Here is an 18,184-nt window from a genome sequence, read left to right as displayed (position 1 = left end):
GTTTCTGTCTTTCTATCTTTGCCCGGAAAAATAAATTAGTAAACTATGTAACCAGGCTTGCTCGGCCGTACTGGGTACCAGGATTTGACGTTGTATAACATTGCCTATAACATTCGAGGTTTTGTGTGCGCAGTGACAGACAGGATTTAGCACTTTGACATTCGATTTGGTGACATTCAAAGAATAATTGGTACTAGTTCCGAAAATGGTGTGACAGGAGAGAATTTAGGCCTTTCAGGATTTGATTGGAGAGAACTAAATTTGAAGTTGATCCGAAATTGTGATCAGTGTAGAATTTATTAACTACTGCCGAATTTGATGTTACAAAATATAATTTGGAACGAATTTGAATCAATGTTACCGAATTTGATGTGACAAAATAAAAATAGTTGTTTCCGAATTTGGGGACATAGAACTAAAGTTGTAACATATTCGAAAAAATGATATACCACAATTTAGTACGACAACATGAAATTGAAGTAGTCAATTTTGGCGGGGATCAAACGCCATAAATTACTGCATGAGTACACCTCTTTGAATTGTTATCCTATCTATTTTCTTGTAATAAATTTTCTTACACAATTTGGTATAGTAAATACAATAAGTTGTTCACCTATACAGTTACAGTGTAAAATTTAATGTTTGTTTATTTGTTTATTGTTTCGTGTTAGCACCTTTAAACAGTTGCAACATTATCATTGTCAAATCATTTGTAATAATACTAAAAATCTTATATGTACACTTTGTGTCTGATGTCTCCTCTTAACTTCAAGGACTTCCACCATGCATTTAATTCGCAGTCAGTTGACCTTTTTGTAGCATCAGCTATTATTGAATGGGTTTCTGACTTTTCCAAACTCTGCAGGAGGCCATACCTGAAAATAAGCAATTAATAACACAGACATTAATTCAGCTGTACCTGTACATTGTATGACCATCAAGAAGAGAGTCAGGCTTGTCACCTTACAAAATGCTGGCAGATACCGAAAACTTGTGATCGTGGCCAGTAGTAACAAGAAATGAACCTGCAGTCAGCTGGGTCCAGGAGATGTAGATAAACTCAAGCTGCACTGAACTAGCCATTTAAAGTAACAGCTTATTGAGGAATAGTATACACTCCAAAAATAAAGGTACATGTAAAGGTTGAGTATGTATTGATCCAAGTGGCCCATACAGGTTCCATTAAGCATTAAGTGACTTAAGGAGTATTTTTACTCCCCCTGGATGGGATGCTAGTCCATTGCAGGGTTCCCCCCAGCATTATGTTGCCGGTACCCATGCCATTTATACGCCTGGGTGGAGAGAGGCACTATGAGAGTAGAGTGTCTTGCCCAAGAACACAACGCAGTCACGGTGACCCCAGCCAGGGCTTGAACCTGGTCCACCTGAGGCTACCCTGTCTCCCACATCCAAAAATTAAGGATTTACTTTTTTACTTTACCAGTCTGAGGTACAACTTTCTTTATTTTTAAAAATACAAAATGATTTATCGACCCTCCAAAGGAAACAAAAATTGATTTGAGAGATCAGGGTGAATATAATGGCTGTGTTTGACTTTATAGTAAAGAAAATCCAAGGGAAACATCTTTTGGCTGGAAGTAAGGAGATTTGCCAAAAAATCACGGGTTTTAGATACTGGGATTTCACTGTTATAATTATCACAGTTAAAAAGTCAGTGAAGCATATATTAGTGGTGCTCTTCAAATGACAAAGCCAAGTTAATACGTAGTTGATAGAGGGATATGGTTAGGAAGCCCAACAAAGTTCTTTGTTATAGGTTTCAACTTTTTGTTGGCTATTTTGGGTGTTGACCATGCATAAAACTGGACAAAATACAATAGGTGGTTATGTGAATTCATGCAGCTAACCAATAGAAACATTATGATTACATAATTCATGCAAAGTGTATATGAGTGCAAAAAAAGATGTGCATGGTCATGGACCTTTCAACATAAATTTTGGCCTCTTTATTTACTCCTTTGATGTTTGCTGGGCTTCCTAACCATTTCCCTCTATTATCTACGGTTAATCTAACCTTAAAGAAAGCTCTTCCTCGAATGAGTCCATAAGGAACTGGCCCATAGTCCCTTGAGTCTTTTGAACAATCTGGATTATCACCTAGCAGCCAAACATGACCCCTTGGAATCTTGGGTATGAAAGAAAACAAAACCATATAGAAAATAAGCAATCTGATTGGCTAAGAGCTACATTACTACAACTCTATAATTTGAGATAATTAAAAACATATTACCGGTAATTAAGTATTCAGAAATATGTGAATTTATTATAATTTAACACCTAGATTGATGATTATGAATTGGACAGGCCTATTGAACATACCGGTACTTCAAACTACATGTAGCATGCATGGGTAATGATTGTGAAAATTAAGTTACTGTGATCAATTAACACAGGGATTGCATCTTGGCTGTCTACTCAAAAATGTGTTTGCAGGAAAACACCAAGTGAATGAAAGGTTGTTGTAGGATAACTTTCAGAAAAAAGTCATCTTTTACAGTGCAACTATTTGAACCGGGGCACCCTGAACAAAATTAGCCAATCACAGTGTTAATATAAAACAAAGGATAGGGATTTTGACCTGATCGTGGTGGCGAATATTATTTTAGTTCAAACTCTAACACTTCCATCGAATTTGAAAAACCAAGACTGATTTCGCTTGATCTTAAAAATTTAGGATCGAAAGAAACCAATCAAGTAGAAGGCAAGTTTCCTGAGAGGTCTGCATCTGTTTGTAACACCTTGTTAACAGTTCAAATTTTGTAGTTAATCTTTTGTTTACGTTCTAGAACATTATTGGTCCGTTGCAAAAATATGTCCCTATCCTTTGTTTTCAATTAACACTGTGATTGGCTAATTTTGTTCAGGGTGCCCCGGTTCAAATAGTCGCACTGTAAAACAACTTTGTCAAAACACAAGCTTTACACAACATAGATTCTGACTGTACAATCTTATATATCCATTTTGTATTTTATTATTTTTTATTTAAATAAATGTATTTTACTAAGATGAGAGCTTTCAATAAAACCAAGCACCTGTCAAAGCAGAGATGTTTTCAGATATTATTTGCACAAAAATAATCTTACAGGAAGTTTGGCTTGCATTACAATTTTACATGTAGGTGTACATGTACATGGGAAGAAAAACAAAACAAGGAAGACACAAGTAGAAGGCAAATAGATAAACATTGAGTCATATCACAAAACAAGTACACTAACTAAGACAGGGTAAATTATCTAATAATAATAATAATAATAATAATAATAATAATAATAATAATAATAATAATATATTTCATTATAAAATTGCAAACTCACTTTGAAATCATCCTTTCCATCTATACCAGTTCTAATGAGTTCCCCACTCTGCAAAATATAAACATTACAAGATAACACAAGGGAACAAACAAAGGCAATAAACTGCCTGATGGTAAAATAAAACATTCTGAATTGATCAAGATCCTAAAACAGCTTCAATGGGAAAATACATGTATGAGACAACCAGCCCCTCATGCATGGAACTTTCTCTAATAAACATTTCAACAACAAAAAAATGTAGTGTACAGTTATTGAGTACTTAGTTGCGTCTAAAATATGTTAGTAGAAACTCAGCTGTGTTCTATTGGAAATCCGCGAATCTGATTGGTTCTCCCACTGTTTTCTATTCGCCGATAGAAAACAGTCGCGCGCGTGAGTAGCTCTTTAAGCGGTAAATTTTCTTGATTTTTGTGTTCAAAGTGCACAATATTGTGGGTTTTGGACTGCAATCCTTTAGAGTTTCTACTAAAACAATTAGACTACTCGCCCTCGTTTTCTATAAGCGATAGTCAACTTGGCTGCGCCTCGTTGACTATTTGCTCATAGAAAACTCAGGCTCGTAGTCTAATTGTTAATTAAAGTGCACACATACCATGGCAGCAATCCTCTTGCAAATGAGACAATTAGGATCCTCAGGAGATCTCACAATGACAACATCACCTCTGTAACCAAGCAAAGAAATATCAGCCGGCTAAGGGAAAACAATTTACTATGCAACCAACAAAAATTATTAAATAATTTGTGGATGCAGGATCTGGCAGTATGGAACTGCACCTTAATTTTCATAAACCCAAATCTCAACAAATTAACCAGTTTACCAGTACATGTACATTAATTTCACTCTATCGGCATCTGGAGCCCCTTCCCTATACTTGTTTCATTTATCACACATTTGCTGCAATTGTTTACTTACTTCTTTATTGTCCTAAGCTGTGCACTCAAATGCTCTGTGATCACAAGATCTCCATCCTGCTTTACATTGAAAGTAGGAGTCATAGAAGGTCCAGAAAGCTGCACTGCCCCAACAAGAAAAAGACAATGATTTAAAAAACATACTGAATTTTAAGTATATATACATGAAACAATTATTCCATGAACCTGTGTTGGCAGGGACGGTGGAGCATTTTTCCAGGTGGGGGGGGGGGGGCTGACTAGTGACTTGAGGTGGGGGGGCTTAAGAGACTCTTCTCTTAGTAAATCTTTATTTTTTCGGAAAAAGTGGGAGGGCTAAAGCCCCCCCAGCCCCCCCGGTTCCACCGTCCCTGGTTGGATATAAGATGGTAGATAGCGCCTCGTTGGCTGTAATGATCTCATATTAAACAAGTGCAAGTGGAATAATTGTTTTATTAAAAACGCCCAAAGAATTGCAATATTTGAGCTTCCCAGCTGTTTTTATTGACACGTATCAGCTACCATATTTGTGATCAATGGTATAAGAGCTCATATTCTATTGCCTGTTAACCAATCAAAACTTGGGAATTGCAATGTACCATTGCTAGTTTTTAATAAATGCATATTTATACAATGTATGTACTATAGCTACTTAACTTACATAATTTTATGCAAATAATTAATTATAAAGTGTAGTGTTTATCAATTTAACTTATAAGATCCATTGGATACTGTGTGTTTTCATTCTAAAATTATTTACTTTTATTTTTCAAGAAAAAATAATTTAATGCCATAAAATTTTATGGAAAATGGTCTGTGTGTAGTTTATAAACACTGAAAAAAAAAACTGAACCAGAAATCTAAGCATAAGCTGATTTTTTTATACTTTTTATTTTATTTTACTTTATTTATTTTTTTGATTAAAAAATAATAATTAGCAATTTTCTGAACTCCAGATTTCCCATTCTTTCCAATACTCACTTACATAAGGATGACCTTGTGCTGGGGGCGGCAAGATGATTAATTGCTGATCATGTTTCTCATGTCATATTTCAAAATAAATCATAATAATGAGGGCAGAGATCAAATTCCAACTATAAAGTTTCCTGTTCTTTTGTATGCAGAGATGAAATTTGAGATAACAGAATGTGGTTTGAGTGGTCAGCTAAACAAAACATGCTTTGAGGGCGTTTTCATAAGAAAAACAGCTTTATTAAAATACAGGAAACTGCAACATGGATGAAGTAAGTGAGAAGTTTGACATTATTTTATTTTTCTTTTTGCATTTTTAATGTAAATGTATCATTTCGTGTAGACTAATACGCTTCCAACGTGTACATTTATTATACACGGGCTGCTCGACTCATAGCGTGAGATCATTGCATTTATTATTATTGTGGTGATTGTTTTTTAACCAAGTTACTACTTTTTTCGACAAAACTCTGTCTAGCACTAGTTTATCGTGCATTCTGAAAACAACAGGACGTAAACAACAAGATTTCATACCAAGATCGACTTTTAACTGCACATATTGGATAACATGTGTTTTGGAGGCATGTACTTATCGGTATAAAATCACTAAAAACATTCTTAATTGCAACCTTTGATCGTTCATTCTAGATCTACAGGACTGTGCTCGCTTGCTTGGTCACGAATAAATATCGTAAAAGAATAAACAGGTGCAGCGAAAATTCGTTATAAGACTTATCCAGGGGACTTACTGATCGATAAATTAAGACAGCTTTGGAATGAAAAAGTTCAGTGAAAAGTTGCAAGCAAAGCAATCTAGCCTGTCTGTAATAAAATTTGCTTATTATAAAAGTTTACGTACCACAGTAAACTCTGCCACATGTTCCAATACAAAGTTAAGAATGCAACCAGTAGCAACAGTGACACATCCTCCGTACAATAATTTGTACACAACTCCCAAAGTCATTTCATGCTTTCAGAAGATCAACTGTCCGCCATCTTTGTTTCAGTTGTCAGCATTCTTCAGGAGCCTGGACGCATGCGCGTGGCGCGAGTTCAACATGGCGGCTTACTTGGTTTGTTTGACAACTGATGGTGGAATTCCACTGTTTACTCGAACGAAAGGAAACCTACCACAGGTAAACTGCTTTTAGATTGATAAGGTTTCTTTCTAAAACGTGTGGCTTTAAATAAATACTCACAGAAAGAAACTGGAAGTTTTTTCTTTGCAAGTTTGAGCTAAGCTTTATAGTTACACATGGTGTGCAAAGTTCCGCAGAACGAACGAGACGAAACGGAAATAATTTTTAAACATGAAAATCCCAGTTTCTGTTAAACATAAGGTTAAAAAGTTAAAGGAGAGTTAAATGTACTGATTAATTGCTTAGTTAAGTTTACTTGTTTGAAGTTGTTTTGTAAGATTTACAACAATGTACTAAACTTTTTTGCAACTACGCCTGTGGCAATCTTCTCACTCTCCCACAATATGTGTATATTTCTATCTGTACAGTCTTACCATACACACTCATACCTGCCAACTCTCCAGATTTTCCCAGGAGTCTTCAAGTTTTTCATTGAATCTCCCGGTCTGATTTTCGGAGAGTATTCATACATTGTCTTAAATGATTTCCTTACAAATACATGTATGCAAAGATTTCTAGACGGTCTCCAGATTTTTGTACTCTGGGGGTTGGCAGGTATGCACACTACTGCATATGAATGTCACCCAGTATAAGGCAACTTCACAGTAAGTGTGTGTGTTGGTAGCAAGATTTTTAATATTCCACTCCCGCGGTGGCCTAATGGTCAGATGTGCTGGACTCCAGATTGAGTGGTCTGGGTTTGAGTCCTGGCTGGGGTCACTGTGTTGAGTTCTAAGGCAAGACACTTTACTCTCACAGTGTCTCCTTCCACCCAGGTGTATTAATGGGTACCGGCGACTTAAATGCTGGTGGGTAACCACAAATCCCATCCAGGAGAGAGTAGAAATACCGCTACTAGTCACTTCACTGACACTGGGATAAGCTCCAGCCTGATGGGCCACTAGGCTCCTAAGCAGACTTAAATAACTGTTACAACTGGAGTTTGCATGTGAGTTCATGTACAATGTAAGCCTTTATGTTACATTGAAGTTTGTTTATATTATTTTCAATAGTTACCTTTCCCTGTGATTGGATCACTTAACGGTGTCTGCATGTTTGCTAACAATCAAGATGTCTCTCTGCTTAACACCGTCACAGATGATGCCAAAGTTGTTTGGAAGGTTTTTAATGAGAGGTATGTACTGTCATACACATATTATTACATGTATGTACAGTGTATTATGTAATTTGTAAATTATTATACTGTGTTGTTCCAGAAAATGAAGGCTTTTTTGTATGTATCCCCCACCCCTTTGGAAATTCCAGTTACTACGATTTCCAGTTGAGTAAGGCACAAACAAAGTTTGGTGAGGAGGTTTCAACGTTACAACGGCATTGTTGTCAAGGGAAACTTTCTCTGTTTCCATTGGTAATTGTCGTTACAGGTACTGACAGCCATTGTTTGTGCCTTACTCAACTGGAAATCGTAGTAAGCCTCATTCTTTTTAATTTAAAAATTTTGGCTATTGAGACCCCCTCCCCCTCGGAATTTCCAATGACCTTCCTTGTGAGTGGGTATGGATATTTTCTGGAACTACACATTGCAGGATAATTACAAAGTTACGAAAGCAGTAATATAATGTACATGTACATCAAGGCTTAAGAAGGACCAGTTCATTTGGGACAAGTAGATTTTCCTTCTAGGCAAGTAACTTCATTCTAATTAACTTGCCTGATGGACAAGGGTGCAGGCAAGTCATCTGCTGACTAAATTATTATTTTGTGACAAAAAAAGTAAACTAATGACAGGTATATGACTGTTCTGGGCAAGAAATTGAGTGTTGTTGGTCTGAAGGACAATCTGTAATTCAAGATTTTTTCCAGCCGTGTAACATGTATGTGTTTGACATTGTTGAGCTAAAGTTTGCTTCTGCATGTACATTAACTGTACTGTCTGTCTGTCTGTCCGTCCGTCCGTTCGCCATCCCTCCGTCCGTCTGTCTGTCTGTCTGCCTGTCAGTAACTTACTTGTTCTTCTTATGCTTGCAGGATCACCTTAATAATTACCACTTCTGATGACAGTGCTAGTGACATGCATCTAAACAGATTGTTAGAATTTGTCTTTAATTCTATGGTGAGTACCATAATATCAGGAAACTTACCTGTTATCTAAGTATAATTTGTTGCTCAATAGTACACTCTGGTTCCACAAAATGTACTTACAGACCCCATGAAAGTTCATAAATAGAAATTCCAAGAGAAAAGTTTGAAGCTACATGAAAGTTGGATTTTTTTAAGGGGGTGGAAGGGAGGTGAGAAAATTTAAACCAAAATACTTTCATGGGGTAGGAGGGGAAGGAAGATAATAATTAAAGGAAATTTATAAAATTAATATTAATGTTGTTTGATTCATGTATAGTATTCTTTAGAAGTAATAAAAATGTACATGGGTACATAAACTGTCTTTCAATTTTTCAGGTTTTGCTTTTAGGAATAGATGGGCTGACATCCATTAGAAATGTAGAACTTCTCAAAAGGGAGCTTAGAGTGAGTTCATGATGATTGCTACAATGTATACTGTTGATATACCGGTACATGAAGTAAAATAATGTTATACATTGACAGTTTAACATGTACATATGATGTACTTTGATTTTTTTTGTCAGTGTTGTTACAGTCTAATTGACAGTCTTTTGGAAGGCACAGATTTAACAGGAAACATAACTCAAGCTGTTGATGTCATTCTTTGTCCAGATGTTTCAATTTTACAGGTATTATTCCACATGATTAAAATATGAAGGATTAGCTTAGAACAAAATTAATATGGTGCAATTTCATAATTGTTCAAGATTTTCAGTCATTATTTTGTCCATGATTAGCCCCAGGCCCCAGTTCGTCGACACCACCACCACAATGCCTCGAGGAAAGGGTGACAAGTTCAATTTGCAGGGATGGGGGGGAGGAAAGATTGGAGCTGTATCTAGGCAAGGGGTGGAACCCATAACAATGATAAGCTTACAGCCCTTACCAAGGTACATGTAGTAGTTAATTTCCCTCTTCAAAACTACAACCCAAATAACCAAACACGGAGACCAAAAGTTAAATGGCACAGAGAGAGGCTTTATTGAAATTAAACAACACCAGCTCCTCCTGTGCAAGGCCAGAGGTAACCTGCGATCAGGCGTTATTTTTCTCGCGGCGGAGGGTCAACGGAAAAATGAACGCGTGATACAATTACTTGTCAAGTCGTCTGTAAAAAGTCCAGAATCTGGACTTTTTTCTGATTGGTCAGAAAACAAAAGGCAACATTAGAACTCTATCCTGATTGGCTAATTGAGTTCATGTCTAATTTCCGGTCCAAAAATATCGCGCGTAGATGATTGTTATCATGGCGGGTGTTGAGCGGAATGAAGTAGAAAGCGAGTTCTTCTAGCTTTTAGAAATCTCTCAAGAGTTTTGTTCACAAAACATTTAAAGACGAACAAAGAGAGTGTATTCGACGAATAGTTTGTGAAAGAAAAGATGTTTTGGCGGTGCTTCCGACGGGATTCGGCAAGAGCGTGATCTATCACCAATGGTGTCGAGGAATATTACATCACACCACCAAAGACGCCAGACGATCGTGCCAGTGACAAAAACTACGACCTTGAAATGTCTGACCTGAGCCTTACACAAAATCAGCCTTTGCAGAAAACAAATTTTAAAAACCATCCGATCAGCTCGTTCAAAAAGGGTTATTCAAACACATGTTTGTGAGAGTAAAAAATTAATGTAATTTTAAGGTGCTAATCACGCTTTTAATATTTGATGGCATTGCCCACATTCTCGACAACGTTGACAGATATTTTAATTAGGGGGCGGCAGACGACTTGACAATTAATTGTATCAGGCTTTCCTTTTTTTCTCCTTCCCTCCGCCGCAAAAAAAAGAAAGCCTGATCGCAGGTTAGGCCAGAGGGGGACTGCCCAATAACAACAAAACCTCTCCGCCCACTGGTCAATAAGGGTGGGAGGGAGGGAAAAGCTTAAACACGAACGAAACGAAACTAGTGAAACAGCGCCTAAACACTAGGTAATGAAGACACAATGTAATCTGATCGAAAGCACGTGGAAGGCGAAACTTGAGCTAACGTCCACGTGGGCCAAGAAGGAACCAATAACAATCGGGAAATTAACCGTTTTGAAAGGCAGTTCCAAAACAAAACCATTTGTTGGATACCCATAACTATACTCTGAGCTACACTTGCTAGTGATAAATTGTCAACAGATTTTCTGATGACAATCTGATTGGCTCATCAAGTGAGGCAAGTTTATTTCATACATGTACATTGTTTTCACCTTACTAGCCATAGGCAGGCCCTTAACCAGGCTTAGAGGTTTCACACTGTAATAAATTAGCTTCCCACGTGTATAATTATTAGTTTATACAACTGTAGGAGTTTCTAGATGCCTTTGCTACAGCAGTGAACAGTGAGTTTGGTTGTTTGCTTGTGATGGGCAAAGTGGCAGTAGCAACAGAACGGTGGTAAGCAGTGGTCCAACTCTTAAATTTATTTACATCTTTATCTTGGAGGGTGTGTGCCTGCTGTAATTATTCAATTGTATAGGGCTTTTTGGAAAAGCCTGCTTCCAGACTGCTTGCATTGACTTTTAATGTTTTTCTTTCTCACAATAAACATGCATCTGATTTTTGGTAGATACAGGCACATGAACACTATGGACCCTTTCAATTTTCTTTGATTTTCTTGTAAAATTATGGGCTGCAAGCTTTCCACTAAGATGGGATTAGAAATTAACTAGTATAAATTATTGTAAAAACTGATAAACTGGGCCATAAATCAAGGTGAATATAAAACTTGGTCCTAATCTTACAATTTGCCCACCAAACTTGATTTCTAAAAGGAGCTACATGTACATAACTGTAAAAAAGTGGGTGTCCAGCTGTCTTTTGGAGATCTTTGCCAAGACAAAATGGTCCAAGATGTTGCAGCAATTGCCTGTTTTAACCTGAGGTGATTTGTTATCTTTCAGGTGGGAGTTAACAGGCCTGGAAACAGTTTTGTTATCATTTCTTGTGCGTTCATTACCAGCCTGTTCTTGTCGTGATATCCCTGTGTATCTTCCTTATGGTAGTCCAAAGGTATGGTGCTGACTATGTTATGTCTCTTCGCTCTACCTTCAATTACATTCTTGTATTAATTGACCATCTGTCATTTAAAGTTTTACTCAAGATTTTGGGTAAGATCAATAAAAGTGGAGGCAGCATGGCCAAGTGGTTTACTGGGCAGCATGGCCAAGTGGTTAATCTGGAGGTCCCGGGTACCTCCACCCTGCCACTAGCTAGATTTGTTTCTCGGTCTCCCCGAGTTCAAATCCTCAGACACACTTTGTAGATTGCCAATTGGTGTGCCTCCTGCCAGTTGGGATTTTTAACCATGTTATGTTCATTTAGAACATTTGTTCATTCTGTTTCAGTGGCATGCCTGCAAACTAGTTATCTCGAAGCTAAGTGCATGACCACTATAAAAAACGACATTTATTTTATTTTTTTCTTTAAAGTCTATTTGTCTAAAACAGGTATTGAAGTATTACTTTTTGTAGCTGAATGTTTTTCAAATTTGAGGCTCCAGATTGGTTGCAGAGTAAATTCTGTCTTGATTACTTTGCTAAATTCAGCTTACATATTAATTGTAACGTATTGTAATCTTTAAAGTGCCTATGAAGTAAAAGTTAATTAATGCTTATTTGAAAGACTTTTACAAATAAAGAAGAATGGCGTTTACCGTTTTGAAAAATCTTCTTTTGTTCAGGAGATATTCACGTTTTTGTGTTATGCAAATGAGGAAAGTGATGATGTCATAAATTGTTCCACAAAAAGATAGATCACAAAATCAAGGATATCTCAGAAAATATAAAGGTGTTATTTCTGAAACTTGGCATCAGTAGTAACCTTCCTTAAAGGTGCAAGATGGCCCATACTATGATGTAACCATGGCAACACTCTTGGTTTCAGGCTATTTCTGTCATAAACCAAATATCTCACTTTGCAACCCTTTAAAGTGGGACAGAGGGTCCAGCTTGGAACACACATAATGCCCTATCACCCTAACTCTCCTCATTAGCTTGTTGGGAGTGGATCATCCTTGATTAAGCAAAAACTGGGGATATCATTTTTAATTAAAATAGGTATTTGCAGCAAAACTGTTGCCATGGCAATGGCACGACAGGTGTCGTTTTGTGTTTTTTGTGGTGTACATTAATCGTGCCAAGTTTGAAGAACACAGCTCAAATATTCCAAGAGATATTCTTGATTCAATGCTTCATCTTTTTGTGGAACAATTAATGACGTCATCACTTTCCTCATTTGCATAATATAAAAACGTTAATATCTCTAAAACGAAAAAAGATATTGCAAAAAGGAAAACGCCATTCTTCTTTATTTTTAAAAGCCTTTAAAATAAACCGCAATAATTTTTTACTTCATAGGCACTTTAAGTACATCATGTATGTATGCAATCAAACTTCTGCAGTTCAGTAGTTCTATTCATATCATTTCAGGTTCCTCACAGACTTCTTACATTTCAAGTAAGTTTTTTAAATTTCTGCATGTCTGTGTGATTTGCAGAAACATAACCCTCTTTTCTTGCCTATAATAATGAAGTCACAGTGAACAAGAAGTTTTGTGTGGTGTAACATGTCAGTGTACAGTCAAGATCATTGTCTCACTGTAGTTCAATAATTTTCCATAAATTATCCATACCTCCCCCACAGAAGGTAGTTTTTCAAATAACCCCCCCCCCCCCTCTATTGAAATTCCAATTAAGCTTCACACATTTCCTTACATTTTTCGGCCTGTGAACCGCCTCCCACCTCCCACTCCCCTTCTGTGGGGGGAGTATGGACACTTTCTGGAACCACACATTTGGGGATGTGTACATGTATTGAGGATCAAAATAGCAAAGGTCTTTGCAGCATCTTTTACCGTTAAATACTTTAAGGATCTCCAAGGTTTTTTTCGCAAAGGCAGCATTAATACACCACTATACACCAAAAGCCTTTGCATAAATATTTTACATTAATACATGACACTAAAAATCCCTTTAAAGGTTTTGTTCTTTTTTACAGACAGTAATGTTGCTGTTATTTGTCTGCAGCTCATTGAAGGTGTGGAGGTGTGTGTGATATGTGGGCCTAAGCCATCGCTTCAAGACACACAAACTAAGGTAAAGTATGTTAACTTACTGTTAGTGTCACTGTTCATATAGACTTTATTTTCTTTGTAGCATACAACAATGGATATTTTTTCATGTTTGTAGTTCTTGGATCAGTACTGGAGACTTGCTGTAGATACACTGAAATCTAGCCGCAGATCTCACCCTAGGAACCTTCCTGGTGACATGGTGCTCGATAGTGGGATTTTAGGGTATGATGATTATGACTTGTATGGCTAGATAAAACCGTTTTACTGAAACTTTGTCTGGTTTTATTCTTCTGTGTTTCTTTAATCTCAGTTTAACCCTTTGACTCCTGGAGATTTTCCAAAAAACGCATTTTTTAGGTGTTTTTGACCCTTTAAGGTCTATTATAAGCTAAAATAGCTCCAAATCACTGAAATCGGCCCTCAAAACACAAAATGCATGCTTATTTCTCACCAGAATCACGTTAAACAACTTTTTAGCTCGTGCATGGGCACAAATCAAAGTTTGGACATAGTTTTTGGACGATAAACCATCCTACCACTTTAGGCTTTTCATTTTTTGTTATTTTTTTTTTTTCGCTTTTCCTTTTCTTCTTCTTCCTTTCTTTCTGATGCAGTGTTTGGCCTTCTAGCAGGCTTCTTTTTAGTAGAAGAATTTCCGCGAAAGCGTAAAGGAGGCAAGAACTACTTACCATGGACAAGCAAAGGGTGGAAAGAGGCAATTTTCCTCTGAGTTTTTCGCTAAAATTTTGAAGCATATTTCAAGTTCCATTAATCTAATCGTACTGATTAAGGTATCGTTGGAGAGGTTTTCTTCTGCTTCACAATTCGAGCATAGATGTTGCCTTTCTGGGTAAAAGGTGATGACGTCACAAGCGGGACAAATGCCCCGATCCTTTGCGGCCGGTTTAGGATGGTGCAGGAGTCAAAGGGTTAATAACAATCTTTAATGGCCCAAAGTGGCATTGTCAGAAAGTACTCTTCTTGTTTCCTCTCCTAATTCTAGTCATTGTTTATTTCACATATTAATCATGCCACCTATTCCCAACCAAGTCAGAAAACTAATGAATACAAAATGTAGCTTCAGACAAAGTCATCTATGTGTATCTAGTATGTTCAGCTTCGGTCAACATTTTTGCTTATATCTTCCACTCTTTTTGTTATTTAAGCTTTCCATGTGAGAGACAGATTTAAAAAAACAATGATAGGAAACATACATATACAGAAGTGTTACTTTTATGTGCTTGGTTTGTGTTCGTAACAGTCTGGTTGTGAATTTGTTGTAGGTTTGTTCTGGTGAACACAGATGAGCGCAAGTGTCTATCAAGTGTACATCCATCAGGGGTGTTGACTGGCGTGGATCAAGGCAATGCCCCAGGTTCATTATGTAACTGTAGGCATGGCCTTTATTTTAAAGAATGAAATTATCATTATTTTGTTTGTTTTCAGTTCAGTCAACTCTAATTATGGCCTTTGTGAGAGTTTTCTATGCTACCAATGAACGCAAAAAGACCCCTATGGATTTAAGGGCAGTTCAACTGCATGATCATCAATAGCTGTAGTACTTGCACTGTTCCATTTATATTGTAACCCATTGAGACACCAGAAATACTAGTTACAGTTACTAACACTGCCTGCGATAAAACCGTTTATTCCACATACTGTCAGTAAGTACTGCATGTAACATAGGTTGAACATGATTAGTCAGAGCATAACCAGAATTCTTAGTGATCAACCAAAGCCTTGAATTTATAAGCATGTCCATAGGAGGTTCATCAATAATTTTGTTACCAACAGGAGGTGGAATGACCACAGCTAAGAGGAAGTCCATATTGGTGTCATTTTACAAGTCAATAGTTGGAACTTTATTTCCAGCCCCGGAGTCAACCACATCTTCACAAGGTATAGTGTATGATTAAATCTTGTTTTTTTTTTTACAAAAAATGCACACTAGTTAACATTGTGTCAGTCATCTGAATATGGTTGTGATTCTGTCCATGTAGATGAGCCGTCTTGTGAGCTACACAGCAGTCTCCCTCATCAAGCCATGGAAACCTACATGTGTGGAAGTGATCACAAGTGTTATGCAATCCGTACAGCAACGCATGAATTGTTTTTACTGTTTTCAAATGATGTACCCAATTATGCCCTCGGGTAAGTTGAAATTATATCCTAGTTTGTCATATGGTAAGTTTCTTAGCTGTTAAAATTTGGAAGTTTTGTATTTTAACCCTATCCAGACCGGGGGGAGGGTAAAGTGCCCACACTGTCTTTGAACGCTTATAACTTTTTCAAGATTCAACCAAACACTGCCAAACTTTGCGAGTTTATCTAAACTTTATCTGGGAATAATTTGGTAGGATAGGTTGTTGTGTCAGGAACTTGACATCACCACGGCAATGGCATTTTGACAGGCATTCACGAGTGTTTCTATTAATGAAAAATAACTTTAATGAAATTATTTTCACCTTTTTATGGTTTTTAAGCACAGTTTTATTGATTTTGAGTACTTTACAGTAATTTTGGGCGGTTTTCTGAAGAAGGCGGATCCAAGATGGCGGCTGTTTTGACATTATGATGTAATGGTCACATGTGTGACATTATCATCCCACGTGACGTATACCAAAAGATAGATTTTCGGACATACTTTACATCCCCTAAGTTTCATTGTGATTGCTTAAATATTCTGGAAGTTACGGGGGGGGGGGCGGTCTGAAAAGATCCATAAAAGCCCGGTCTGAATAGGGTTAAGAACATATTTTTGAAAAATAACTATAGCTTACATTTATTTATCAATTAGCGCATGGTCATTGTGCGTTTATCAAGTTAGTGCATATAGAAAGCACAAGAGAAGGCCAAAAGAATTTGGACCTCAACAAGTGCACTTCCAACCTTTCAATCTTGCCATAACACTGGTCGGTTTTACTCAGAATTGAAATTCTTTTAAAGCCCAGTATGTCACAATTCAGTTTCAGGCACTTAAAAAATATCTTTGAAAAGTTCTAAAGTTTCCGTGTTTAGTCATTACATGCATACAGTATACACGTTGGCTGTATTGAATTACATCGCATGACTTATCTGGTTAAATGTAAAAAATATCAGTTGGTCAGCACTGTTCTTTATAATGATGTATTTTGCATGTCCCGTTGTAGGTCACTGGCTAGCAGTACACTTACACTGCTAACAAAAGGCAAATTGGTATAACCAAGGATACTCAGCTCTTCTTCTTCCAGTGCATTGGCACCAACTGTTTATCTAACCCAGTAAGTATTTCTAGACAAGAATTCCTTCAAATGTACATTGGTCCGTCAAGACCATTCTGAATTTAAGTATGTCTGCTGACCGCTAAGGAAATTTTATTAACTACGAAACCTGTAGTTTAAACCTTACCTATACTTAGTTGTCCTTATTTATTATAACTCTTCTCCAATAAGTTTGATTTACACTACCCACATACGTAGCAGGAGAGAGAGTGAGAAATAAAAATACCAAATATAGATACATAGCAAACACATTTTTAGAAAAAGCAGCTTGTGCTTGCGCATGTGCTTATGGTTGCGTCGGGACCGTTTTCACTATGAAATAAAAGCTGTTATGCTTGCGTCGCTAGTGGAAACCAGGCTTTAATGGGTGTACAGCAGCAAAGTGAAGAGGCTTATGCGTTGCTTTCTCTTAATCTCCCTTTTACAAAACGAAGTGTCCCAATCGAGATGAATAATGGTGCAACTGTTATTGTTATTTATTTTTGTTTTTATTTTGTGTTGAAATGTTTTGAACCTTGTTCTTTCGCGTGTGTTCTTTCAGTGTTTGTATAGACTCCATGCTTGCGCTTGCGTCGCTAGTGAAAACAATACTTTCAAAAGAGAATGTTAGGTTTTTTTCTGATCATTGTATTGTTCGTTTATTGTGTTAACAGGAGATTGTAGTAAAGACAACAGACTGCAGGATCCAGTGAAGATGATGGCATCCACAAATGCTATTCCTCTCTGTGTAAATAGTAGAAGTGTTTTGTCAACTTCATGAAGAGAACTTTTGTCACTGCATGTAAAAGGAAATATTTTATATAGTGTAGTTTGTACATATATATACATGTATATTTTTTTTTAAATTGTATCAAATTTTATAGCTTTAAATCCCGCTGCTGGTAGTAATTTATTGTAGCTAGTTCATTGATACATAAAAATGGAAAATTGATGTACAGGATTATATTTAAACAAGTTGTAAATATCAGAAAGAAAAATACTTGTCTTGTTAAATGAAAATGAAGTCGAGAGTCTTTCCTTTTTTTGTAGTTTTCCGTTGTTCGTATGTAGCGACAAGTATCCGGAGGTTCCAGGAAGCGGGTTTCCGTCTGAGGGCTATGGAAAACGTGGAGTTCTGAAGAATGAATAAGAAGGGGTCTTTGGAAAATACGGGATCCCGTTCCCGTTTCTCTAAAACGATAATTCGAATTTGTTTTTAAAGTATGTAATTGTGAACTAATTATGGAGCAAACCGTGGCTGTTTTACTGATGGTAATAATCTTTTCAACCGAACACTCAGGTGAAACATTACATCAGGGCGTTCCCTGATTTCATTGAAACGTAGTTTTTCTTTCTTTGCCCGCACAATAACTGATAATAAATACTTTTCAGTGTAATTTATGTCCCGCTCAGTTGCAGTTTTTATTTACGCATGTAAACAAGAAGCAGTCTCAGCCGCGCGAGCTGA

The 18,184-nt window shown here is 36.9% G+C and overlaps 2 protein-coding genes across 2 annotated transcripts; one reads left to right on the top strand and one right to left on the bottom strand.

Annotated features, from left to right (window-relative positions):
* Positions 1–525: 525 nt before the first annotated feature.
* Positions 526–6,214, bottom strand: LOC144632726 (mitochondrial inner membrane protease subunit 1-like). The gene is made up of 6 exons (XM_078491444.1): positions 6,058–6,214; positions 4,249–4,346; positions 3,928–3,997; positions 3,336–3,383; positions 2,036–2,146; positions 526–875 (listed from the first exon to the last, which is right to left on the bottom strand). Exons 1-6 carry the CDS (start codon positions 6,160–6,162, stop codon positions 822–824), a joined length of 486 nt encoding a protein of 161 aa, XP_078347570.1. The 5' UTR covers positions 6,163–6,214; the 3' UTR covers positions 526–821.
* On the top strand, positions 5,338–18,113 carry LOC144632696 (protein fuzzy homolog). The gene is made up of 16 exons (XM_078491401.1): positions 5,338–5,470; positions 6,206–6,334; positions 7,351–7,472; positions 8,327–8,411; positions 8,756–8,824; positions 8,944–9,048; positions 10,713–10,801; positions 11,308–11,416; positions 12,835–12,861; positions 13,431–13,499; positions 13,593–13,699; positions 14,761–14,852; positions 15,272–15,376; positions 15,478–15,628; positions 16,627–16,737; positions 17,391–18,113. Exons 1-15 carry the CDS (start codon positions 5,462–5,464, stop codon positions 16,676–16,678), a joined length of 1,320 nt encoding a protein of 439 aa, XP_078347527.1. The 5' UTR covers positions 5,338–5,461; the 3' UTR covers positions 16,679–16,737; positions 17,391–18,113.
* The last annotated feature ends 71 nt before the right edge of the window (positions 18,114–18,184 follow it).

The sequence above is a fragment of the Oculina patagonica genome, chromosome 12 (genome assembly GCF_052425735.1).
Source record: "Oculina patagonica isolate OP01 chromosome 12, crgOcupat, whole genome shotgun sequence".
In the NCBI taxonomy this organism is placed as follows: domain Eukaryota; kingdom Metazoa; phylum Cnidaria; class Anthozoa; order Scleractinia; family Oculinidae; genus Oculina; species Oculina patagonica.
The sequence above is the reverse complement of the archived record's forward strand: the minus strand, read 5'-3'. Positions and strand labels throughout refer to the sequence as shown.